Below are 27,340 nucleotides of genomic sequence, written 5' to 3' on the forward strand. Positions count from 1 at the left end.
GATATTTCCCGCAAGTTTAGTCTAACACTTAAATGTATACAGGCTGTCCCAGAGCTAGTGTACCTCCTGGGCTACTCCGATGACCCCCATGAAGTTTATGGTTTAGAAGTTATATATATTTTTTTGTGATTTCACCAGAATGCTGGCAAAAAAAGGTGTTTTTTTTTCTAATTTGCATGTTTATATAGTAAGGAGCTAATTTACGATTTTTATTTCAGCTACTCCGCGAGGGAGATAGACTCGATGACATAATTGAGAATCACATACCGAAAACGCCGCTGAAACAGGTAAAAAAAAACTTTATTTATATAAAAAAAAAAAAATATTAACAATAAGCATGGTGACTAATTAAAAAAACAAAAAATTTATTTAAAAAACTGCCCTATGATGTTCGGAAGTATATATATATACATACTATATCAAAAAATGTCTTCGTTTTGACGAAATAATCAAGGTTTTGTTCATAAAAATTGCGAATTATAGTTTTAAAAAATATCTCACGCGATAACGCTCGCCGGGTGTCATGGCCGCAATCGTGACGTTATACATATATATATATATATATATACGTGAAATTATAGTTAAACTAACTCCTTGTTCCATACTTAAAGATTATTGAATTTGGTATTGATAACAAGATAATTAGATTTTCGAAGTTCAAACGGTGCAAAGTTATGTTTGGGTATAAGTGACGTCATAATTTTTAATTTTTAATTCGACGTTTCAACTGTCCTGGCGGATCGCTAGATCTTGCAGTTTTATTTATTGAAAATGAAAAGCAATCTCAATTAGAATATAAATAAATTAACGTTTTTAATAATTAATGATTCATATATCATTACATAAATACAATAATTTAGTGATTTTTTGTTACTTTCATCATGCCGATTATTGCAATTAAAAAAACCGCACTGTAATTTGCTTCATTGATTTGTGTAATTTTCCATTTCACGCTCTCAGGAATCGGACGTTCCTAAAACAAGATATTAATGATATCTTGTTTACATATTTGGTGGGTATAATATATAATATGTTTTCAATTATCAAAAAACTACCAACTTCAATTCCTACCAAGCTACCATTCTTGTTAATGCACGCTTTTACTAATGACGAGCAAGGAAATGTCTTGATAAGTAACGCCTAATAAGAAGATTCCTAGACATACATCAACTGTTCTAATAAATTTTGACATAACAACGTGCCTAGATGCTTCATCATCATACCAACCCATTACCGGCCAACTACAGGGCACGGGTCTCCCCCCACAATGAGAAGGGTTTAAGGCCTTAGTCCACCACGCTGGCCCAGTACGGATTGGTGGATTCCAAACATTATGTGGATCTCTCAGAAATGCAGGTTTCCTCACGATGTTTTCCTTCACCGTTGAAGCAAGTGATATTTAAATTGCTTAAGACGCACGTAACTTAGAAACGCGCATAACTTTGACGGCCGACTGGCGCAGTGGGCAGCGATTCTGCTTTCTGACTCCTAGGCCGTGGGTTCGATTCCCACAACTGGAAAATGTTTGTGCGATGAAAATGATTGTTTTTCAGTGTGAGTGTTTATCTGTATATTATAAGTATTTATGTATATTATTCATAAAAATATTCAACAGCTATCTTAGTACCCATAACACAAACAACGCTTACTTTGGGGCTAGATGGCGATGTGTGTATTGTCGTAGTATATTTATTTATTTATATTTATTATTATATCAAACCATTGCCGGATCTCCCACAGTGAGAAGGGGTTAAGGCCGTAGTCCACCACGCTGGCCTAGTGCAGATTGGTGGATTCCACACACCTATGAGAACATTATTTAAAATTCTCAGGCATGCAGGTTTCATCACGATGTTTTCCTACACCGTGGAAGCAAGTGATATTTAAATTGCTTAAAACGCACATATCTTAGAAAAAGTTAGAGGTGCGTGCTGGGATTCGAACTCGCCCCCCCGAAAGTTAAGTCGAAGTCCTACCCACTGGGCTATCACCGTTCCAGATGCTTATTTTTTTAATTATTAATTTTGTTTTCCAGCTTTTACCCGCATCGGCGAGCCCTGTAACAAACTCCACGTTCAAGGCATATGACAAAGGAGACTCCAATCCAGAAGAGGAAAAGCTGCTTAGCCCTTAACTACCAAATTAGTAGAAAACCGTAACGTTCAGGCAACACTGTCTGTAAAACAACAAATATATGACAAATAAATCATACCATACGAGAAAATTACTAACCTAATTAGTAGGAAATTATAGCGTCAGGAAATATGTGAAAAAGGCTTCGAATATTTGAATTTGGAGGTTAGCTTACTGTCCGCCATTTGGGTAGGTATTTTTTTATTCCCGTAAGATAGATTTGTAGTTATAGTAGAAAATAAAAGGGGTTCGAGCTTTTTCGTATCGAAGCTGGCATAGCAACGGCCGCCATTTTGACTATTTTACCACGCGGCGCAAGAAGAAAGCTACATAGTAAGTTACCGGTTTGGGATTTTGACGACCTCTTTGGTGCAACTGTGAGCGCTGTAAGTTTAATTAGAAGGTCCTGGGTTATTTGAGAATATATATATATAATAATTTCTGAATTTTCTCTCGTCTGGTCAGGTGGGAGGCTTTGGCCGTGGCTGGTTACCACCCTACCGACAAAGACGTGCGGCGAAGCGATTAGTGTTCCGGTGCGATGTCGCGTAGAAACCAATTAGGGGTATGACTACCATACTCCCTAACAGGTCAACCACCTTAGACTGCGTCATCACTTACCATCACATGATATTGCAATAAAGCGTTAACTGGTAGGTGTATAAAAAAAAAGATAGACAACGACAATCATGAAAAATAGTCTTATCGCGTCAGATTTAAGCTTGATTAATATTATTACTGTTTATAAGATGAGAGACGGTACATTAAATACTAGGTATTGTTATTTCGAAAAATAATCAAAATGGCGGTGGGTTTTTATGCCAGATCAGTCCAATCCCATATAAGTAATATTATCCACTCATTAATGACACCGCCTTTACAACTTAGCCTAGCTTTAGTATATATCTTACTCTTGATCAGAACTTATCGTCTTATACAGTCCTATATAATTTAAAATAATAGAAAAAATGGCGGATTGTAGGCAGGTCACAATATTCAAGGTCCTGTCGAGAAGGAATTGGTAGAAAATAATAACTGCTCCAAAAAATACTACCATTATGACAATTTTGCGGTGAAAGCTTAATTTTAACGTAGATTTTTCAGTTTATTTCTTTATTTAATAAGTTTGTTACAATCGCTATACCACATAAGATTTTTTTTGTAGTAATTTTAATAGTATTTAATATGGCATTTGTTGCGTTAACAATATAAGTATAGCTTTAGTATAGTTTTTAGTTGAAACTACAGTACTTATTTCGTGTTTTTTTTTATTTAAAATCATATATGGCAATTCGCTCGCAATTATTATTATTATACAATAATAAAGTATGGCGACATTTCGAAATAACTAATCCATAAAAATCTCGAAAAAACTCATCACAAGTCTTATTTTTATTGGCAATTTATTCAGTTAGTAAGATTGTTAAATTTGCTCCATTTTTTTTTATTAACTTTAATTAACTATTTGTTAATAATGAGAACAAATTTGTCTGTGTTTTATTAAATATAAAAAAAAATTAAACTATTTTAACGAACTTTCACCTTAAATATTTTGAAGCCAATCATATAGCCAAATTGTAACAAATACTACATTTTCGTCTATAAATATCTTTTCCAAATTTCTGCATGAAAAATGTCGCCTAAATTTTACGTATTGTTAAAAAATTAAAATGTGCTTTTATTATATAACTGTTGTAAACGTTAGATATTCCTATAAAGTTAATAATTCCACATATTTATGCACGCTTTTGTGTTACGTAAATACTTCCATCCAATAACAGATATATGAGTACTTTTTATAGAAAACTGTATTAAAATGTTGAACATATTTTAAAGAAAGTAGTTTTGCATTTTAAAAATTTGTTTTTTTTTTTACTATTTTATCATTTTATAGTAGGATATTTTTTGTAGATTTTGTTAAATTTTTGTCATGAAGTCTATACCTATATGCCTTTTACAAATGTGTGCCTTACTAAAAGTTTAAACGAAAGTGGTGCTGTTTTTATCCAAAGTAATTTTAATATATTGACCAATACATTTTTTTATAACAGAATTATAACTGAGATGTTTTAATTAAATCTCAATTCTGACCAGAAACTGCCTTTTTGCAAACTAGTAGGAATTAGGAATCTTTTTTTTATATGACAACCCTAAATCACTTTATGAAATAAAGTGTATATAAAAAAAAATTGCTTCGTTTATGGTAAACTTATAATATGTATTTTTTACAATGTAGTAGATTTTAACATTTTCGATATAACAAACAAAAACGTACAATTTGATATCAATTAAATATACCGTACGTAAGTAAAAATTAAATTTGAACCAGTAAGATGTTATGTACACCTAAGGTACCACCATCTTAAACGACACTTATATTAGGTTAATCCTACCTTAACCCGGTGGGTGTACGGGTAAATACGAGTTCAGAAGTTAGTTCTTAGTAAGTTGGCTCGCTTTTTGTATTTGTAGGCCTAGGCCTTTATATTTCTAGAAGTAATTACACCCACTGGTTCGAAATATAGAATTTTTAACGTAAACATTTAATTTCGAATACTTTTTCTAATTGTTATGAGATATTAAATTTTTATAAATTAATGTAAACTTAGTCGTACAAAATAATCATTTAAAACCGTTATTAAATATAATATACCTCTGTTTTACAATGTCATATTTTATAAATAAATATGTATGGTGCAAATTTTCGCTTTTTTTATTTCTTTAATCATCATTTACCCAACGTGGGTATTTGCCCATAATCCCGTCATCATATCCATCCATCCATCCTCCCACAATGAGGGGGGGGGGGGGGGGGGGGTTTTAAAGCCGTAGTCCACCAGTGCGGATTGGTGTTTCCTTCACTGTTGAAACATCACTTATATGTGAATTACTTAAAATGCACATAACTTAGAAAAGTTAGTGGTGCATACTGGGCCACCGAACTCTTCTTTATATATTATTATTATTTTAGGGTAAGAAAATCTCACGAGAAATAAAATAACATATGTAGATACTTAAAGATTTATTTCCTTATGTTATATCAATTTTGTTTGTATCACGATGCTAATTTGCTGATATCTTCATACTGTACATCCTTCAGGACTCTGCCTCTCAGAAGACCCTGTGATATCTGTGAAGGAAACATTTTGAATTTTGATGAATTGATGAATTAAGTGTATTAACTTTGAAAGTTTCTTCGCCAGAGAGTTTCGTGGTGTACTGGAATAATAAAAAAAATATCTTATGTTCTGGAGGCACTGGGTGGGTTTACATACACAGACACGGAGCAAAAAGTATTGAATTTTAATTATTAGATTTTGTTTTTATTTAATAATTATTCATTTTGTAATTTTTTTTATTTTAAATTTATAACATACTACTGTAATTTAATTTTTTAATTCGATATTGTATATTGTTAATTATTTATTTTTCTTTTCTCTAATATTGTTATTTAAATGTATTAATATAGGCTTTGCCTGAAATAAAGAGATTATTATAATTATATATATTTCATGTGTGCGTGTGTATGTCCCTGAACTCCTCCTAGACGGCTGGACTGATTTGAATTATTTTTTGGTATACGTTTGGGTGGCACCCTGGTGGGTTTAGATTCACAAATTAGCCCGACAGATGGCGCTGGGGTCCGCTAGTATATATATATATATATAATAATTATATGTGTAGTACTAGAATTTATAACATCTAGTTTAGTTTGCAATACTTTTATTTAGGTATATTTTTTTATTGCCGCACCAACCCGTTCCTTATTAAAACTTTCACGAAGGGTTGTCTGGGAGAGATCGCTTTAGCGATAAGACCGCCTTTGCACACCTAAACTTTTAATTTTTTTTCAATTTAATTCAAATAAAGCATTTAATAATAATAACAATAAAGCTCACATGGTTTAGAAGTTAGCGGATAAAACAGACTGACGAGGCAAACTATTTTGTTTTACAGTATGTAGAGAAGGTTAATCGGGTTGGGGATGATTGGGGTTGAGGGGGGATAAATGGGGATGTGGACTCACCTCCACTTCGCAGCAGAACCGGTCTGTATTGATGCTCCTAAGCACGCCTACTTGGCCCCGGTACGCGCCGTTCACAAAGCAAACCGCACGCCCCGGCGAAGGTATCACTGTTTCCACGTGGTTCTATAACAATGGGATGGTGGTTCTTCATTTGAAACATCTACTGGCGCACATTACAAGTAAACGGTTGAAGGCCGAGTGGCGCAGTGGGCAGCGACCCTGCTTTCTGAGTCCAAGGCCGTGGGTTCGATTCCCACAACTGGAAAATGTATGTGTGATGAACATGAATGTTTTTCAGTGTCTGGGTGTTTAACTGTATATTATAAGTACTTATGAGAATTATATTCATAAAATTATTCTTCTGTCACCTTAGTAACCATAACACAAACTACGCTTACTTTGGGGCTAGATGGCGATGTGTGTATTGTCGTAGTATATTTATTCATTTTATTTATTTAAACCAACTCGTATGCCGTCACGCTAAACGGCATGACGCTCCTTTTTTACACTATTGTCATTATTAGCGCCCTTTTTTATACTCTGTCATTATCTATAGCTCGTCGTAGAAATCATGTTCATAGCACAAACATTTTCCGGCTGTGGGAATCGAACCCGCGGCCTTGGACTCAGAAGGCAGGGTCGCTGTTCACTGAGCCAGTCGGCCGTCAAAGAGAGATGAGATGAGAGGCTGTTCGGCAGTGGCGTACACAGGGTTTTTGACCAGGGTATGCTTAAAGTAGGTACATAGGTAAGTATGCAGTGCTTTTGTGCATGTATGAAGTGCACCAGCAGTTCGGACGGTTCCCTTGGGGCGTTATCGAGGTGTTTTCCACCCGCAGTCCAGATAAAGAACGTCAATTTTCCGAACATGAGGTATTTTATTAAAGTTTATCTTAAGATCTTGAAAAACTAATATTGACGCATACGCCGTGGGTACAGCCGTTTCGAAGATCAACTTTGACAAACAGACGGACTGATAAGCAATGCTCACCTGATCGAGTTTCAGCTTGACATTTTCATCTGTCAGTTTGACATGCGCAGCGTACTTATCGACCACTCTCTCCACGACCGCTTTCCGCTTGTAGAATTTGTCGCCGAGCGATTTTGTCACAATTTTAACTATTATGTCTTCTCTCAACCAGTAGTCCTTTCTGGGGAGGAGAAGAAATAAATATATCATCCGGCTATATTATGAAAAAGTTTGGTAAATCCAAAAGTGCACGACTCATAGCGGTCATTCACATTAAAAAAAAAATCCTAAAACAAAAACTCAAGTTGTTTAAAATGAAATAACAAATAAAATTAATATCTTTATGTCTCACGCGTTTTTTAAGAGACGAAATTTACATAGCGCATGCGCGAATCTTTATTTTCCACATACTCTTGCATGTAGAAAAAATAAAAAAAAATAAAAATATCAAAACCAAAATAAAAATAGTGGCGCCATAATTCAAAGGTGGGAAATAAATATACTAAAAAAAATGTATATATAGATATACAACGCAGTCGTATTTATTTAGTTTTTGATAAATTATAATTAAATTTAACTAGGAATCAGCACAGTGCATTACTTTATATAATAAAAAAAAAAAATCCGGTAAGATAATTTTTTCGTCCAATTTCTCTGCCACATACACGGATCCGTAAACACAGACACACGGACGTCCAAGAATGATTAGTTTTATTATTATTTACTATATTGAACAAGAATAATTGCTTATAAAATATATATCATATGTGCTAGACAGACTATTTAACTTGATGTTAGTTAGTGCACTCATATTATCCTGTAAGTGTTATACTAATAAAAAAAAACATCATTTAAGTTTTGAAAGACTGTTTTTTGACATGTCGAGAGTAAAGCATCACCTCACGTTCCGCTTATGAGGCGTACAATATTATGAAAATTAAGCTTAATTTGCTATACTCCGCGAAAAGCAGGAGAAAATATATGGTGTGATTTATAATTTCTCCAATCCGTATACTCCACACCGAACAGATCTTCGGCAATGTACCCTCTACGCACGTTTCGCTCCGAAACCGGAGCATCATCAGGTGATGTTGACATTACAATGAATTGTTAAGTGCACTCGAACATGTAATATTACAATAACCAAAGCCCAACGAATTTGGTTAAATGTGGAATCGCGTCACTGGTTTACGGTTAGAGACAATTTGAAACTCCATCTAAAAAAATTGGTTGTTTGTAAAGTCGGCTTACTGACGATTGTTGAACGTGACAACGTCGTAAGAAAATACTGATGGAATGGTTGCATTTTTCATAAGAACATTTTAATTTTATTTGTTTGATAGATATTATCGTTGCTATAAACAATTGACACCACATTCACTTTTCACTGCACTTCATCCTTGCCGAAAACATGTAAATGTATTATTGTATAGCAGCTGTCCACGCGGACGCATCGCTCACTCAAGTAGGAGAGAGACAGATGTCGAACGCGGAGGCCGATTGTGCCTCTTTGTCGCTCTCGCTTGCACTTCAAGCCTTGAATGGAACGCCTCAGAGCGAGGTAACGCCGCATACGTCATGTTTTTTCGTGCGTGCAGCCGGCTCCATCGAATTATAAGACGTTTTCACGTCAAAATACTTTACTGAGAACTCAATTTTATTTATTTATAAAATATACAAATGTTTTAGATCTTTTATTATTATTTTTCTATTCATCTATATTTTTCAAACAAACAAACACTGACCATAAAATGGGAAACATGGGAAATGCTTGTGAGCTAGCAACATTACGCGGGTGTGAAGCGCGCGGGGCGTTTTCACTGTTTTTGGACACAATCATCGTCATCATATCAACCCATTACAGGCCCACTACAGCGCAAGTCTCCTCCAAGAGTAGAAGGGTTCAGGCCGTAGTCCGCCACGCTTGCCCAGTGCGGATTGGTGGACTCCACACACCTTTGAGAACATTAGAACTCTCAGGCACGCAGGTTTCCTCACGATGTCTTCCTTCACCGTTGTAGCATGTGATAATTTATTTTCTCACAACGCACATAACTTAGAAAAGTTACAGGTTGGGATTCCAACTTGGGCCCCCGAAAGAGAAGCCGAACTCCTAACCACCGGACAAGTGGCGTGCATAGAGGTTACGCACAGGGTATGCAGATGACATATATAATGAAGAAAATCTCCAGTACGAGTTATAAATACTTAAGGGTAGGCTTTTTATAACTCTTACAATGCCTATCCTTAAGTTTTGTATAACTCGTACTGGAGTTTTCCTTGATTTTATATCATCTGTATCACCTCTTGATATGTATTTATATCTCTGTAACTACTTTTTTTCTTTGGTGTACAATAAAAGTGTATTCATTCATTCATTCATTCATTCGTCTCCATACCCTGTGCATACCCTCTATGCACGCCACCGCTTGTTATAATTGACACAATACTCTGCATTTAATAATAGCTGAATGTGCGTTCTATATGTTTCCTAATTCTATGGTCTTTAAAAATTCAAATTCAAAAATGTTTTATTCATGTAGACCTTATCACACGCACTTATGAAGCGTTCATACATTTAACATGTTACACTAATGTTAGTGATGGTGATAACTGCATTCGTTAACTTGAAACTAAAGCTACGATCTGTGATAATTTCAAATGTCTAACTATCACAGATCATCAGATACCTGGTGGCAGAGGGAGAGACAAACTAACGGACAGTCTTAATAAACCCCTTCCCTTTTTGTACGGAACCCTTAAAAATGTGAGTAGACATACCTATTCGCCTTCTCTTTCTCGCGTTCTTGCGTCGCCATGATTTCGTCCAAGGCGTTCTGTTTGATCTTCTCTTCGGACTTTGGTTTCTTCACGGAGGATTCCTCTTTGGATTTCATTTTGAATGCTGACATTGACGTGTTGGGTTTTGATTCTGTTAAAAATGGAAGGATAGTGATTCTTGAGAAGTGAGAAGTTTAAAGAAATAGGCATACTTACTGTAGCTTCACAATATATTTATAAGACAACATATTAGTCTTTATAAACAAAAAGTGGACATAAACAGTCGTCTTACAAGAAAATGGTCATAAATTAGTGACATCTGCATATCGTCTGCGAGAGGTGCAGAAGTCATTTGTGGGATTGAGTATACGCTTTTATAATATGATTCCTAAGGTGATTTTGGACCTACCAATGCATACGTTTAAGGAATCTGTTAAAACACATTTATTACAGCGAGGTTACTATACAATTGATGAATTTCTTAATGACAAGGTTGCTTGGAAGCATCCGGCACCGCTTTCAGCTCTCACAAGATAGAAAAATGAATGATAAAATGTAAAATGTAAATTGTTGATGTTGGAAAAGAGCAACTGCTGAGTTTCTTGCCGGCTTCTTCTCGGTAGAATCTGCCTTCCGAACCGGTGGTAGAGTCACTACAAACGGACAGACTTGACGTTTCAAAAGTGCTTATATTGGGCCTACTTGAAATAAATGAATTTTGAATTTTTTGAATTTTGGGTTTGGCATGGCTTCGGCTAAAGTTCGGGAAATTTTCTAATACGCATTGCTGCGGTGGAACTCGCTTGTTAAAGATTATTGAAAACAAAACAAAAAAACTTAGCATCTAATAGTTGGAATCCCGAAAAACTTGATATACGCTGATTACGCTTGATTTTCGAAATTAAAAGGTACAAAATCATGTTTAAACAGATGTGGACGTTATTATTTTGAATTCGCCGTTTTTAACTGTGGATCGCTAGATTTTGCAGTTTTAATAATTGAAAATAAATACCAATCTCAATTAATAGAATATTAATAAAAATACGTTTTTCTTATTACATCAATTATATATCCCATTAAGGCCTAGAATAGAGAATTAAATAAATATTTAAGGGGCTCCCATACAACAGACCATGATTGAATACCCGTAACACAAGCTATGCTTGCTTTGGGTCTAGGTTGCGATGTGTATATTGTCGTAGTATATATATTTGTTATTTATATTTTCGAAATTTTTATAGATAATAGTCTTTTTGCGCGAGTCCGACTCGAGAGAAGGGAGATAAACTCACCTTCAGTCTTCCTCTTCAGGTTGAGATTGAGAGTGAGTCTCTCCTGACTGCTCTCTCTCTTCAGCTCTGTGTACGTTGGTCCTTGCTGTGTGGACTCCTTCTTTCCTTTCTCCACTTGACGCTGGACAAACTCCAGCATTCTCTCCTGTTAAAATAGATGTTTTTAAATAACATTTCTATAGTAATAAACAGCTGATAACCTACCCGATAGTATATGGAAAACCTTCAAATATAAACAGAGCAAATCTTTGCAGGGAATACGAAGAATGCATTCTTGATAGATAAACATAAAATAAATACAAAAAATAGTATCTTTACGTTAACAGTAATAAAAAATAAAAGTATCCTTTATTCTCTGACTAAATAAATCTATTATTTAATTAGGTGACATTTATTCCTAAAAAAAATAGTTTTTTAACAACACCAAGCTTAGTCAGGCTGTCCTTGGACATAGGCCTCCTGTAGAATTCTCCAGTTTGCTCTGTGTCTGACTATTCTGCGCCATCCTTTTGGCAGGTCATCTTCCCACCTTTTTTGTGGCCATCCTTTTTCCCCCTTGCCTAGGTACCAAGATATAATTTCTTTAGTCCATTTTTCTTTCGAGGATCACACCACATGGCCAGTCAAGTTATCAGTAGCGGTTTATAATCTATATTTATAAAAGAGAAAGTGTGTGGCTATGTTGCGTATAGGCTCCGAAACGACTGGACCGATTTCAATGATTCTTCAGGGAATCTCCGGATTGACCTGGCGAGTAATCCTGTAAAGTTTGGTGACGATTGGAGCACTCCTATTTTTGAACTGTCAAACTGTCAAATACAGCTTTTATTTACTATGATGATATTCTATTGTTGGGTGTACATGGGTGTAGATAATGATCTTCGCCCGCTCGAGAGGAGAATAGAAGAGAATGAATACGGAGAGAAATAAATGATTTAATATATTATGAGACTTAAATTAAAAATTTAATGATGTAAGTTTATTGTTTAGATAAATTAAGCAAAACCTAGCCCGGCGAAGTGGGCTGGGTACGCTAGTATGTCATAAAATAAGAGTAGAAATAACATTAAGTTGTTTTGTATATATAAGTCATATGCAAAACATTGTACCTAGTTAGGTTAGGTACCCTTAGTTAGGTTAGCCCTTTTGAATCATCAACATCATCAGACCTGATGGGCGGAAACCCAGGATCTCCTGACCCATGGACTAACAAGCTCAGCTAACTACTGAAGGTGAATAGGCCAACGAGGCAGTTCTCCTGGGCCTGTTGCCGTACATAGTCAGCCTGAACCATCTGTTATATGTTGGGCGCGAAATGTGGCTTTCATCTGGGTCACTTCAGCCAATAGCTCCTGCCTAAAGTATAACATGCAGAGTGCAACGCAACAGTTACCCCATTGCTAGCTTTTACAATTACCTGGTCATCTTTATCCAGCTTCTCTTTCTTTGCCTTGGCTTCCTGCGCAGCGATGGTGGCGGGATCCCTGTCTATGTATGCCACAAACCAGCCCTTCTCAGTCTCGTCCACCACACACTTGCCCTCTCTCCCCAACCACTTCACAAAGTCTGTGAGGGTCTCCCATTGTGTGGCATTCATGTGGAGGTGATCTCTGAAATAATTTATAATCTTTTTAGCACCCACAATTTAGCACTTGGTTGAAAAAGTTGGACGGCCGACTGGCGCAGTGGGCAGCGACCCTGCTTTCTGAGTCCAAGGCCGTGGGTTCGATTCCCACAACTGGAAAATGTTTGTGTGATGAGCATAAGTATTTTTCAGTGTCTGGGTGTTTATATGTATTTTCTAAGTATTTATGTATATATAATTCATAAAAATATTCATCAGTAATCTTAGTACCCATAACACAAGCTACGCTTACTTTGGGGCTAGGTGGCGATGTGTGTATTGTCATAGTATATTTATTTTATTTTATTTATTTGTACCCGAGTGCGGATCTACTCCGCGTGAGTAATAGCGCGCCTATAATATTCTGCGTATCGCATTAGTGCACCCTATTTGATAGGAAAGGTATATCTCACCTGGTTGTAAGGGATGAAAGATGGTAGCGGATTTTAAATTTTACAGTTATGTCTACTATACCTTATCGCTTTCTGCACTAAAATCATTTGGCAGCATGTCTTTGTTGGTGGGGTGGTAACAGTGGCGTGCACTGGGTTTCTTACCACGGTATGCATACAGTAGAAAAATTGCATGAAACAGCAAAAATTCCCCTCCAATGCGACTTATATAAAATAATTTGGGTATGCAGTGCTTTTGTGCATGTATGAAGTGCACATCACTGGGTGGTAACTAGACAAAGCAGAAGCCTCCTAGCAGGCCGGGAAAGAGAAAATTCAGGAATTATAAATACCTAAATTTGCTGTTTAGATTCAACCTTTGACACACTTTTGACAACAAGCACGTACAATTTTGTCCTAAATTTAGAACTGAATATCTTGCCCTACCTACTGTTCTCATAGAAGTCCCGCTGAGTTTAGGAACTGCTGCAAAATCGCTGCTAAAATTCGCCACATAACTCCTGCTAGGCCTTTTTTTTTTAAAAAGTGCTGAGGTATACCAATCACAAACAGTAAGATACACACAGATAAACACCCAGACACTGAAAAACATCCATGTTTATCACATAAAACTTTCCAGTTGTGGGAAGTCTTGGTCAGCCTTGGACTCAGAAAGCAGGGTCGCTGCCCACTGGGCCAACCCGCTATAAAGATGTACAACTTCATCATATTCATCCCCAACCTAATATGCTAGACACAGGCCTATTCTAATTAGGTTTTTTCTCTTTAGGCCTCATCTCTACAAACCCACAACTTGAATGCGAGTAGGTTGCCTAACAACATTTACCATTAAACAGAGACATTAAACGGGACTGACAGCTTGAAGTGTTCCACAATGGTCGGGGTTGACCATGCTAGCCACTAGAGCACTATACAACTCACCTATTAGATATATAGTCTTGATAGGCTTTGTTAGCGCTAACTCTCTTTGTACCAAACTGACGTCGTAGCAACTCCACATAGCCATCGGAAAACTCTTTAGAGAACTCGTCTATGTACTTCGAGGCGTTGTCAGCGAACAATAGCAGCTGCCTTTGATGGGACTCCGACATAGTATGGCACTTGAAACCGTTTTCATCACGACACTGTTTCTGACACATTTGGCAATACCACCGCAGTTTTTGCAGGCCTTTAGCCTTCATTTTGTTCGCTATGTACTTCGGAGTACCCTTTTCCGCTTTACCCATCTTGATTCAGGGGAAATTCGATCAATATAACAACAAAATAATGATTGTTTGGTTTGGTAAAACTAAGTTTACAAAGTCGGGTCTGAAGTACAGATAAATTTTAATCTTATCTGTTTTTAACTAGACTTTTGAATTAGACGTCAATAGTTTAATTTTCTACAATTGTTTTCTGAATAATTTCAATATTATGCTCATAAATTTTATGAATTTTCAAGTGACAGATAACTCTTAACACTAACTTTGACAATGGCTGTTGCAGTTGACAAATCCACCATCGATCATAGATAATAAATTTTTGGATTCTAAGATAATAAATTTTTGTCTCGGTACTGTTTGTATCCTCATTAGTCCAAAATGAAGCTAAATGCTCCACAGTCCTATTTTGTTTTTTACTTTTTTATCCATGACAGTTTCATTCGATACAAGCGGAGACGTGATATGCAAAATTTTTTCAGAAACAAATTTTATTTAAAATGGATGGAATGGACGTGCTATGGTCTAAAGAGAGATTGTATAAAATTTTTAGTAAAGTAAGCTACTCCAATGATTATTAACCAAAATTTTAGATTAGCACGTCAAAAAAAAAAAATTACTCTGTTGCTTAGAAAAAGCCAAGGAAAAGTATTAAACTATATATACACGTGGGGGAAAACCAAATAAAATTTAATTTAATGGACTTTAAAATATAGTATTCAAATGCCTAATTTAGTAAGTGAGTCTCCTTTTTGTTATAGTTACCACTTACCGTAGTAGTGAGCGCTGTGGATTTTAGTGGAAGGTCCCGGAATCGGTCCTCGACAACGGCAATTTCGTAGAAAAGACACCAGTTAAGCACCGTAAATTTAGTTCATACCATGTTTTTCAGATAAGTTTATTTAATTTTATTACATATAGGATTGTATAAGAGTGAACGCGACACATGCGTCTGGTGACGGGGGATCCCCGCTCCGTTGCTGCCGACTTTGTGGTGGGGATGGGAACCTGAAGTGTTTCTGCGAGACTTACCTGTGGGAGGGCGTGGAGGAGCGGTATGATGAACTGCTGTTCAACTGCTTTGGTATACGGGTTAGTCCCTTGACGTCCTAGTAGAATGACATAGTTTTGTCATCATTCTTTTTAATTTTCCACAGTATTAAGCGTCCATTTCACAGAAGCACATTCAAGTTAGCAGTGGTTTTAATGATTTTTATGGCCGATTGGTGCAGTGGGTGCTAGTTCCCCACTCACTTTTTTACCATCGAACCGCGGGGCACCGTAAGGATCTGCATACCTACGTGGTTGATATACCACGGACGCGTGGCACCGAAGGGATCTGGAATGCCCTTCCAGCTTCCATTTTCCCCAGTATCTACAATATGAGTACCTTCAAATCAAGAGTGATTAGGCATCTTCTAGGCTAGCGTGCTCCACCTTAGGCTGCATCATTAGTTACGATCAGGTTTGATATCATCAAGCGCTCGTCTATAGACATAAAAAAGTGAGTAGTGACCCTGCGTTCTGATTCCAAGGCTGTGGGTTCGATTCTCAAATCTAGAAGATATTTATGAGATGAACATAATTGTTTTTCAGTGATTAGATATTTTATTCATAAAAATATTCATCAGTTATCTTATATCACAAGCTACGCTTACTATGGGGATAGATGGCGACGTGTGTATTGTTGTAATATATTATAAGTATCAAATGCTAGTGATAATCACCAGTTAATTGCTACAATAATAAAGTCGTTCGTAATATCGTACGTTCATTTTTAAAATTTTACTGACACAAATTTGGATAGAAGCAGGTGTTACTTTGCGGAAATCCATGATATATTAACAAAATTAAGCTTAATTTGCTATACTCCGCGAAAAGCAGGAGTATCTGTGTGGTGTAATTTATAATTTCTTCAATCCTTATACTCCACACCAAACAGATCTTCGGCAATATACCCTCTACGCACGTTTCGCACTTATAAATTACACCACACAGATTCTCCTGCTTTTCGCGGATTATAGCAAATTAAGCTTAATTTTGATAATATGACACAAATTTCACTACAAGATCGTAAGTTCTTGATGTTTTTCATAAGCTCGTCATGTTCCTCTGCCTCCTACCTCTGCCTAAATTTAAGATTAAAATTATTAAATGGCTTTTGCTTCATCAATTTTATTCAGTAGACGAATATCCTAAAATCAAAGGCTTAAATTATTATATTTCTAGGTTTAATTTTGGTTTACTTTACATTATTTAATTTTAAGTTGACATTGTAATTTAATTTCACAATTTTTGATACCTTAATTTTCTGACATTTTGTATAAATTGGAAAAATAATTTTGTAATTAAGGTGTTATTATAATTTGCATGCCATAAAGTGGCAGATTGTAGCACGTAACTTGTTATGTTTTATTATAAGATCAAATTTGTTAACCTGCAATCACGCAAATAAAGATTTGAATTTGAATTTGGTTGCGTGAAGATACACAGGCATGTTGGGTTAACTCGTCACGATGATTTCGTGAAGATAAACAGAAACGGTGGGTTAAGTCATCATGTTGGTTGCAGGCATCAACAGACGCCATGATATGTGAACGCTGCGTCCATCAGCTCCGAAACACCCAACGGTTCCGAGCGCTCGTGCAGTCCGCTTTTGCGAGACCGCCCAGTGAATGTAAGTTCAACTTCCTAAAAGTCACAAGGATAATCGATGTGACGTAGTGATTCAAAGATCAGAACACGGCTTGGGTCAGTTTAGAATCTACGATTCCCGCTTAACTAGTTTTCGTATATTGCGAGTTCTAATTCTGGCGTCCTCAAAATCGTTACCACAACAATTGACAAACTTTTTTTTTTGCTTTTTCGATGCCCTCGATGGCGCATGAGCTTTGGTTTTAGTGACAGAGCACGTCCGGGGAAGTCCTACCACCAAGAGCATGGCTGAGTTCCAATCTGAAAGGCGTGGTTGCTGATGTATAACGGAAGCATGAGGCTCAAAACCCAAGCCTCAGACTGATGAACGCGGGCGGCATGTTCTTTGCATGCCCTGCAAAGTGTTGCCCTGGTTATATCAGGTGTGCCATCTGTCTAGTCTGTCATTTATAACTACAAAAAAGCTTGCTTGGTATCATGACAAACCACGTAATCATTAGAAATATTACAGATTCAAGTAATCAATCCCAACTGGGCATCGGCGAAGGTTTTGTTCGGAAGACAATCAAAAGCAAAGCGAAACTATCGAGATTTGATCTCGCGAAAAAGGTTGCCAGTACTGGCACAGACTTGAACCACAGAAAATCTAGAGCTGAGAGGAAAAAAAACATTTGCAACACCAAAGCGCAAGTTCGGCGGATGAATATAGCTTGTTCTGTGTGCAAGCAGAAGTATCCAATGCTAGTTCCTTTTGATGGATGCAAGAAGTTTGTCTGCTCGAGGTGCAAGAAAGTCGGCCGTAACAGTGCAAATTGCAGTAAAGTTAACGCAAGAGTGCCGGCGAATATGTCGAGGGATCATTCGGAGTTACACGCTAAAACTGACCTTAGGGGAAGAAGCAGGTCGGTCACTCAAATTTAAACTCTTTAACAGTGCTATCCGGCAGGAGCCCGCCGGCGGCTTCGCCTACAAAATATGTAGTACCAAACGCACTCACCGGCAGGAGGCCACCTGTGGCCTCTGCCGTCCAGACGATTATAAACCACATTTTCTTTTTGATAGAGTTTACTTTTGTTTGAACAACTTATGAACATAGACAAATTGAATAACTTTTCCATATAAAATAAAGCTTGTTTGAATCTGTGTCAGCGCGCCATTTATTTCCCACCGTGACGGTGTGTGGAGCGGAGCATTCCTTACGACGTTTTCCTTCACCGTTGAAGCAGGGGGGCCTCTCTAGTTTAACTTTACACTTTTATCCTTACTTAATATTATAAATGTCACAGTCTGTTTGTTTGTTTGTCCTTCCTTCAGGTCCTAGATAAGCAACCCATCGACTTGGTTTTTGACAGTTAGTTAAATGTATCGAGGACATAGGCTACTTTTTATTTCAGAAAAAAAAAAACGGTTCCCACAGGTTGTGTAACAGAAGAACGTGGGCAACAGCTAGTATTGTACATTTTTGTCTTATCTTCACAGGTTAACTAGAACCTGCAATCCATATTTAGGTTTGAGTTATGCACTTCATATAAGCGTAAAAGCACAGTCTACCCTTAGGATTTCTATAATCGTATTGGAGTGGGTTTTTACACCAAACATCTTATGTCTTGTTATTTATTGATGCTTTTTGTGTATTGAACATTGGTTCACACACAACACACAAAAACACCTTTAATAGGTCTTGTGGGAACACCAAATCTAAGCCAATTTAAATCCTACATCTATCACATATCTTACATGATTTTAAAAACTTCAATTATTTTCAGACTGTTTAGTGTGCAAAAATTACCCCCGCAGACGGTTAAAGCACCTATACACTCCAAGCCCAAATACCAGTGCAAACAGTGTACGAAAAATTATTCTGTCGCGGAACATTTGACGCAGCACGTTAGCATTGTACACGAGAAAACAAAGGGCACAGTTTGTAAAATATGTGAAAAGGATTTTAATACGAAGGAAATGTTAGACAGGCATATGAGGATGCATACAGGCCAGCCGATATACCAGTGCGACGTGTGCATGCGAGTTTTTAAAGGCAAAAGAGCTTTTCAGACACACTACTTAACCCATGGAAAATAAAATTAAGCTATAATTAGACGTCAAGTATAACAACGTTTAAATATGTACACAACGGTTAAAGTGTTCCAAAATTGAATATAAAGGGGTAACAACTATGAAGATAATATATCTTTAAAATATAACAATCCCTTTATTGAAATTTAAAACGCTATTTTGTTAATATGTGTATCTGAAAAGGTTTTAGGCTGTTTGCCAATACTTAAAAACAAAAGTGTCTATGGCACTTAAAGATTGTAAGGAAAACAGATGGCGCTGTAACTTTTACTCTTTAACTAATACATATTAACTATGGAGGGTAGAGGTAAGGAGAGTCATCTTATATGGGAGAAAAGTTGAAAAAGTGTCCAGTTGTATGCGCTAAATAACAGTTCAAAAATCCTCCACAATGGTGCTGGTGGATGCACAGGGTATGGTATGAATGTAGCAATCGTAGATGAATTGAAGTATGCCGAGTTAAAAAATTTAATGTCATTATCGACTAAAGTTGTTAATTATTGAGAATTTCAACAACTTACGTTGTACAAAATATTGTGGTAAATATAACCTTACTTCCTTGTTTATTTTTCAAGCCTACTCTAACAATATTTATATTTGGCGCTTCTTTTAAGAGTTACCTTGATGCAAATGTGGCGCCATCCTAATTTAATACATTTTGACAACACTTTTTCATATACACAGATGATCCTCCTCACCTCTACCCTCCATAATCTTAACAAACTTCGTGACTTTTTTTTCTTATCAGTTATTGCTATTTGAATTAGAGTTAAAATTGTTCATTTAATAAAAGTACATATTGTAAATTGTGTTTTAAATTATCCTCTTTAAATGATTCTAAATAGCAAATCATTCAATTAAATTTTGTTTTTTATATTTCTAGTTTCTTAAATAAATATAAATTCAGACTACGATATTTACATATTTGATATTTCTTCACGGATGATCGGTTTTAATTTATTCCTAAAATTATTTGGCAGTATAAACCAACGTGCTAAGGGAATTTAATTTTTAGTTATCTTTATTTTATTTTATTTGTTATCTTTAAGTATATTTTTTTGCAATCGTCATAAAAACATCACTGCATATCGCCAGAGGACGGGTTGTAGTATTTTGTTCCTTTTCAATAGCATTCCGTTTTTTGAAACGCTCATATAATAAAGTTTGGTGTCCATCTTCGCGCTAGAATCGTAGAGTGCACTTCTTATCTCAGTGTTGACTTTACACGACGGTTACCTCGTTTCCACTACTATTATAGGATAAGGTATGATCGGCATAGCAAGGCAGCATAGCACGAGACATGGCCAACAAGCTATCACACATGTAGCCAACAGTAGAACCGAGAGTGGATCCATATTTCCATTCTATTAAATACTAATTGTACTCATTGAACTGCTATCGATAAGTATGTCTTATGAAATGAAAATACGGATTAAAAAATAAATATATTTATTTTTAGTATGTTAGGGTTTTGTTTACAATATATCATTGACTTTAGTTATTATGTGTTTTTCCTAAAAACTTCCATATAGATAGCAAATAAAAAAAAATTAACAGTAGGCTGTATAGCCATCGACCTTTGCCTTTCGGACGAAATAACATAAATTGACCATAAACAATTTGTTTTCTTTTGTTTTTAGAGAACTGAAATACATTTTGGGTTATTTTTTCGTTCGCTGGTTAGATTAGATTTCCAAGTTTCTTCAAGCGAACTTAGAGCATTGTTGCCTACCCGGCATCCGAAGCGAGGCGACACAGCTCTTGGTTGTGGAAAGCTCCTTCCTTAGTCGCACAATGTCGATCTCAGCCTGCCGTTTACGCTGGAAATACACTACTTCATTATTTTATATCGAATTCCAAAATAACAAGGCTAAAACCTAATTTTAACTTATCCAATGGGTTTCCCTTTTCCTTATTCTCTAACAAAAACAAAAAAATATATAGTCAATACCTACCTACCTACAGCATTTATGATTATGAAATGTTCGATGATCTTCCTGGCGCAGCGTTGAGTTCTATGATGAGTGGAGGCCCCGAGTTCGATTACCGGCGGGGTCAATTTGGGAATATAATTTCCGAATCTTCTCTAGTCTGGTCATCAGACCAGACTAGAGAAGATTCCCCATCAGGGACAGTGGGAGATTTCTGCCGTGGTTAGTTACCAACCTATCAGCACAAACGTGCTACCAAGCGATTTACCGTTCCGGTACGCTGACGCGTAGAAGCCTATTGGGGGTGCCATACCCATGATGCAAATTGAACATAGAAGTTGAACTTTTCTGTACCTTAAGCTCGTTCGCGAGTCTCGCCTCAATCTGCGCGACGCGTTGCCTCAGCTCAGCGATGTCACGCATTAGTCGTGCGGCTGCCAGCTTGTTGTCGGCCTGCAAGAGCACACAGAGATGTGCAAACAGTACTATGTCACCAGTGCTACTTGAGTGGCAGATTATTTATATTTACCAACAATAGAAAGGGGCCCAAGATTGAGCCTTGTGGAACACCTATTAATGTAGTTAACGTAGAGACTATGTTATTTAAACATATCAACACTGATAGGCAATTGGATTACTAAAGCATTTTGATGCCATAGTGGCTTAGTTTAGGTAACAGGCTCTCATGTACAAAACAATCGAATGCATTGGATAGATCTTCCAGATACGTTTTTAAAACTTGATAAACCCGCAAAATCCTTAAAGCCGGACAAAATCCGCATCATGGAAATCAGCTCGGTTTGAATTTTTTTGCGAAATATGTCGTCTTTTTTCTGAATTTTCTTTTTAAATTAGTAATTTGACTTACAACTCTGGACGGAGCGTTCCGGGCGACGTTTCTGCTGACGATGTTGGGCAGTTCCGCCACGGAGCACGGCGCGAACAGACGGTCTGCTGTCGACCGCGTTACTCCTTGTATCGCCTGGAGATGGAGAAGGCTAATGCAAGAGATATTTGCGCTTGGCTATAACAATGCCGAAGCGGTGATATTCCTGTGGGTAGGAATTCGACTTCACTCTCGGGGAGCAGAGTTCGAATTCCAGCACGCACCTCTAACTTTTCTTAATTATGTACGTTTCAAGCAATTAAAATATAACATTCTACAACGGTGAAGGAACACATCGTCAAAACCTGCATGCCTAAGAGTTCTCCATGTTCTCAAAGGCGTGCGGAGTCCGGCTAGCATGGGCATGAGACAATTATCACCCCGGCGAAATGATAAAAATATATCTTCTCTCACAGCTTTATCAACTCTCTGAGTATTGGCGCAAGAGTGGAAATAATATTCAAATAATATATGAGTAATAATAAACAGGGGTTAACTTCTCCTATTCCATGTAACCGTGCTTTCTTAGGTGGACACGTTAATTGTATCGGTTCATCAGGGGGGGATATAATTTTTGCCTCCTGCCTGTACCCTGCAGGTTGTTATCGGCAAGTGTCCTTCCGACTAAGAAGGAATATTATATTTCCACAGTAGCTGGTTGCCCGCATCCTTTGCACGCGTGTTTTACGGTTGTCTTTTTTCAAATCGATTGTTGTTTTTCTGGGATAAAAAGTAGCCTATGTTAGTCCCGTCTCTTCTAATAGCCCTACAGGTGAGATTGCAGTCAAGGGCTAACTTATAGTGGAATGAATAAAAAGACAGCCGTTACACCACGCGAGGTCCTACTCCTAGAGTCCTACATATTCATATACGCGAGATCGTCAAAACAACCTGTGCCACAGCATTCCTGGCGTGCTGCAAATGATGCGTCTCCTCCTTCTCCAAATGTCTCTTGAGATGCTCTATCTCTGTCACTACGCTAAACTTCTCCCTCTCAAGTTTCTGGTTCGCCTGTTTCAGTGCCTGCAAAGTTGTAATTTAATCGTTGTTATTAAATTCTTCATATTCTCCGGTGGTTTATTATTTTAACAATATTTATAATATTACATTTACTTTCTTAATTCACTTATTATCGACAAGTCCGTACCCTGTGTTCTTCTTCATCTTCTTTTGATTTATGACTTTTCCAGTGTCAAGTAGCTTACCCTGTCTGCGTTCAGGTGAGAGAGAGAGACTGACATTCGCTGTCAGTTTGACGTATACATTGCCTTGGGTTGTCCTATTGGTCAAGGACGACACTGGCAAAGTACATTGTGCTGTTTTGGCACTACAAAAAGCCATAAATCAAAAGAAGAAGAAGGATGACACTACAGTAATATTATATTTTTGTTGCAACTTAGATCTCCACCGAGACTTCGATCTTCCCACCATAGCCCAGTACATGAAAGCAGTATCAAAGACCTTCTTTGAGAATACAGTCCGAACCCTAGTGGTCGAGGCGTCCACTTACACTCCCGACCCTTGAAGAACCAGACGATCAAATTACCAGCGACAAACTGTCCCAAAATACACTCACAGCGTCTGGGCCGGCGAAGACGACGGCCCCGATTTCTGACGACACAGACCCTTGGACGGCCGGACGTGGACCCTTACCTCGGTCACGGGGGCGTTCGAACTAAACTGCAGCCGAGCCGAGGTCCGAGTCCTCGAAAGAGGCATCCTCAGATCGACGTCACCACCACAGCCCACTTCGCGATATCGTCCAGCCCTGGGGACCTTCCCTAGCTTTCGCGCTCACCCCTCTCCCCTGGTGACGCCGTAACAACGCCTCAGCACGGCTAGCATGGGCAGGAGACAATTATCTCCCCGGGGAAAGGATAATAATGTATCGTCTCCCACAGCTTAATCCGCACTGGGCCAGCGTGGTGGACTATGGCCTTAACCCCTTCTCATTGTGGGAGGAGACCCGTGCTCTGTAGTGGGCCGGTAATGGGTTAACGTGATGTAATGACATTATTTCCACTTGTGCGTCAGTGCTCTGTGAGTTGATAAAGCTTTGGGAGAAAATAAATTTGTAACCTTTCCCTGGGGATATAATTGTCTCCTGCCCATGTTAGCTGGGCTGCTAATCTGAAATGCTTTTGGGAGTTTGAGATGATAAATAAAATACCCGACGTAATCTCCCAATCATATACACTACTCTATGAGTAAAAAATTGGTTATGGTACCTTCATCTTCTCTTTCTTATCAAAGTGGCACTCCTCGATTCTTCTTTTCAGCTTCCTTCTTAATTCTTCCAGCATGCTGGAGAGAGTTGACCTGTTCGCTTCTAAATCGGCTCGTTGCTGGACTATCTGGTTGATAGCTGTCAGGAGCTTGATTCCTGGGATATGGGGTCCCGAGCATAAACTATATGAAAATACTACCTTTTACCCGCCCCTCCGCTCGCGTGATAAAATTTGCCAGGGGGAAGGAACTAGGAATAGTATTATGAATGAATAGTATATTGAATGAATGAATGTAAGTGACATTAAATCTTAATTCTGTAATTGATTTATTGTAAGTCATAAGAAGAATCTATTGCAATGTTGTGTTACAAAAAATAAAACAAAAATGTCTGTCAAAAACGCTGGCTCAGTATAGCTTATACTGAAAAGCGCAGCACCTGTTTCTAGCCAGCCCCCTTGTAGTCACCGAATCAAACGACAACAAAGCAATCATAAAAAGGGACAATAACTCAGAGTATATACAACGTGTATATTAATATCGAAATACTTCATAAGGCTTAAGAGGTATATTATGTACTGTCTCTGAGACTTATCTGCGAAACAGAAAATCTATTAGTTTTGGAGAAAACCACTGCTATAGTTTTTACTGACCGATATCAGATACAGCCCTAACATCACATGAAAAATTATAAGCATGTGACTCTTGTCAATTTATTAGGTACGCGTCGCGTAGCGTAGTTACTATGCGCGTGTCGGCTTTTTATCTTCAATAGGGTTGTCATAAGTAAAAAAAAAAAAAAAATGTTTTTTTTATTTAATATTTTTTTTATTTAATATTTTTACAGGGTGACTCCTTATGAAATATACTTATGCATCCTTCAATATTATCTCGTAATTCTGTTACACGTTGTATAAAAAGAAAGTTGCACATTAACATTAACACAAAACTTAGTTTCCTATAAAGGACATCATCAAAATCAGAAACGAAATGGAAAACAACTTACGTTGCTCATTGAGTCTGTATCTCTGGACTGCTGGCTGGAAGACGCAGTCAGGGCTCGGCGCGCCGGAGTCCACGCTGAGGAGGGAGTGGTTTGCGAAGGGGTGCATGCCGTCCGGGGATTCCTGACAAATACAAACATCAACATCACGTCAAGCTACGGACGTCCACTGCTGAACACATACACATGAGCGTACGCAGCTGCTGAAAGCTGAAAATCGGTCTAAGATGGCCGCCACATCAAAATGGCGGATAACAAATTTTTTCGCAACTTGCTCAATGTTGGTATCTTATAAGAGGGCTTGACTAGTAGAATCATTTCTTTAATATGTTACTCAATACTATAAACTAATGTTACAGTAATTTTATGAAGTGGGTAAATAATAAAACTTTGGATAACTACAATTTCATTTGTGCCGGATATTTTTGAAGTAAAACTTCTTTAGGCGCGACTTGAGAGTAACTCAGATTTTCTTCTGACGGAAGTAACGCTTACGTCAGACGACTGTCTCATTTCCGCTATTTAAAAATAATAATTTGGATTGTTCGTTCATATATGTCATATACTCCACGCTTATTGACTTATACGCCAGCTAGTGGCAAATATCATAATCAAGTAGAATTATTTATTTCCATTATTTTCGAACGGTTGAATTGTGAATAAATAGCAAAGTGAATAAAAATTCAACAGTTTTAAAAAAAAAATTATGATTAAGAAATTTTTATTTTATTATTATTATTTTTACGGTTAACATTTGAATAAATGTGCTGATATATATTTTTAGCACATTTGTCCAAATTCTACCTATTTAATCAATAAATTTAATTACGAGTAATAATTAAAATTAAATTTGATTCACAGTTGCCAGTGTTCATGAAATAGTGGCGGTGGGTACTTTGATATTAACGGGTGAATTTTCTATACACTTCAAATTTACAGTCCACTTATACCTACCCCCGAAGTCGAGCTCAGGCGGCGACGTCCGAAGCATGTCCTTTACGACCCTGAAGATCAAATTACTACCGACAATGTGTCCAACAACACACAAACACACCGCAAACACAGCGTCTTCGCCAGCGAATACGAGAGCCCCGATTTCTGACGTCATCCGGACGTGGACCCTTACCGCGGTCACGGGGGCGTTCGGACTAAACAATGATTTGTCCAAAAGTCCACCAACAGTCAGATTAACGTATAACCGAGCCGAGGTCCGAGTCCTCGCAGGAGGCACCCTCAGGCCGACGTCCCCCACTTCCCCCCGATGTCGTCGAGCCCTGGGGCTCTTCTCATGGCGGGCTTTCGCGCTCGTCCCACTCCCACGGTGACGCCGTAGCAACCTCTCAGGTGGTTTTCGGCAAGTGTCCATCCGCAAACTGAAAACTGATATACTACAGTCTACTACGGACTACAGTTCTGTATGGACTCGAACGATGCAAAGATACCTCCCAGTGTCGTTGCTTCTAGACTCACCAGTGACTTAAATTTGGGCAGTTCGTCGCTGGAGAATCTCACACTGTGGTTGTTTCGGGCTTTCTGTGCAGACTGGTGCAACATTTTGAGGGACATCTTGCAGTTTTCCCTGCGATGTTATAATTAGCGGCTTGAAAATAAACTTTATCAACATATAAACCCGCAGGGTGATTACGTATCTCGCGACAGCAATGCTACAGGCGTAAATCTTGCAATCACTGCTGTCAAACGTCACTTTTGTTTATTTACTGTATGGAAATCTTGCAATCACTGCTGTCAAACGTCAATTTTTAAAAAAAAGTAGTAGTAGGAGTAGTTTACTGTATGGAAAAGTGACGTTTGACAGCAGTGATTGCAAGATTTACGCCTGTAGCATTGCTGTCGCGAGATACGTAATCACACTGCCGGTTAACGGCAAGTTACAGAGCACGGTCTCCTTAGACAATTCACATTTTAACAGCCGGTTGGCGCAGAGAGCGGCGCAGGGTCGCTTTCTGCGTCCAAGGCCGTGGGTTCGATTCCCACAACTGGAAAAATGTTCGTGCGATGAACATGAATGTTTTTCAGTGTCTGGGTGTTTATCTGTATATTATAAGTATTTATGTGTATTACATTCATAAAAATATTCATCAGCTATCTTAGTTCCCATAACACAAG

General features: G+C 37.7%; 4 protein-coding genes across 4 annotated transcripts in view; 2 read left to right on the forward strand and 2 right to left on the reverse strand.

Annotated features, from left to right (window-relative positions):
* The window catches only part of LOC120635118 (metal transporter CNNM4-like), a 52,293-nt gene extending 48,107 nt beyond the window's left edge, over positions 1 to 4,186 (forward strand). The window contains exons 16-17 of the mRNA XM_039906040.1: positions 219 to 287; positions 2,036 to 4,186. Of these exons, the coding sequence (XP_039761974.1) occupies positions 219 to 287; positions 2,036 to 2,134 (168 nt within the window). The 3' untranslated portion in view covers positions 2,135 to 4,186. The remainder of the gene's footprint in view (positions 1 to 218; positions 288 to 2,035) is intronic.
* A 954-nt stretch (positions 4,187 to 5,140) lies between these two features.
* LOC120635462 (DNA/RNA-binding protein KIN17) lies at positions 5,141 to 14,693 on the reverse strand. The gene is made up of 7 exons (XM_039906487.1): positions 14,162 to 14,693; positions 12,621 to 12,813; positions 11,204 to 11,348; positions 9,912 to 10,062; positions 7,152 to 7,311; positions 6,161 to 6,283; positions 5,141 to 5,263 (listed from the first exon to the last, which is right to left on the reverse strand). The coding sequence occupies exons 1-7, from the start codon at positions 14,464 to 14,466 to the stop codon at positions 5,189 to 5,191; spliced, it is 1,152 nt and encodes a 383-aa protein (XP_039762421.1). The 5' UTR covers positions 14,467 to 14,693; the 3' UTR covers positions 5,141 to 5,188.
* A 229-nt stretch (positions 14,694 to 14,922) lies between these two features.
* LOC120635169 (zinc finger protein 780B-like) lies at positions 14,923 to 19,454 on the forward strand. The gene is made up of 5 exons (XM_039906103.1): positions 14,923 to 14,996; positions 15,361 to 15,531; positions 17,011 to 17,116; positions 17,606 to 17,996; positions 18,861 to 19,454. The coding sequence occupies exons 1-5, from the start codon at positions 14,940 to 14,942 to the stop codon at positions 19,171 to 19,173; spliced, it is 1,038 nt and encodes a 345-aa protein (XP_039762037.1). The 5' UTR covers positions 14,923 to 14,939; the 3' UTR covers positions 19,174 to 19,454.
* A 1,382-nt stretch (positions 19,455 to 20,836) lies between these two features.
* LOC120635412 (tropomyosin-like) lies at positions 20,837 to 26,785 on the reverse strand. Its single transcript, XM_039906428.1, has 7 exons — positions 26,684 to 26,785; positions 25,217 to 25,337; positions 24,213 to 24,367; positions 22,876 to 23,007; positions 21,967 to 22,080; positions 21,453 to 21,551; positions 20,837 to 20,987 (listed from the first exon to the last, which is right to left on the reverse strand). The coding sequence occupies exons 1-7, from the start codon at positions 26,777 to 26,779 to the stop codon at positions 20,871 to 20,873; spliced, it is 834 nt and encodes a 277-aa protein (XP_039762362.1). The 5' UTR covers positions 26,780 to 26,785; the 3' UTR covers positions 20,837 to 20,870.
* Positions 26,786 to 27,340: the final 555 nt, after the last annotated feature.

This window comes from Pararge aegeria, chromosome 26, assembly GCF_905163445.1.
Source record: "Pararge aegeria chromosome 26, ilParAegt1.1, whole genome shotgun sequence".
In the NCBI taxonomy this organism is placed as follows: Eukaryota; Metazoa; Arthropoda; class Insecta; order Lepidoptera; family Nymphalidae; genus Pararge; species Pararge aegeria.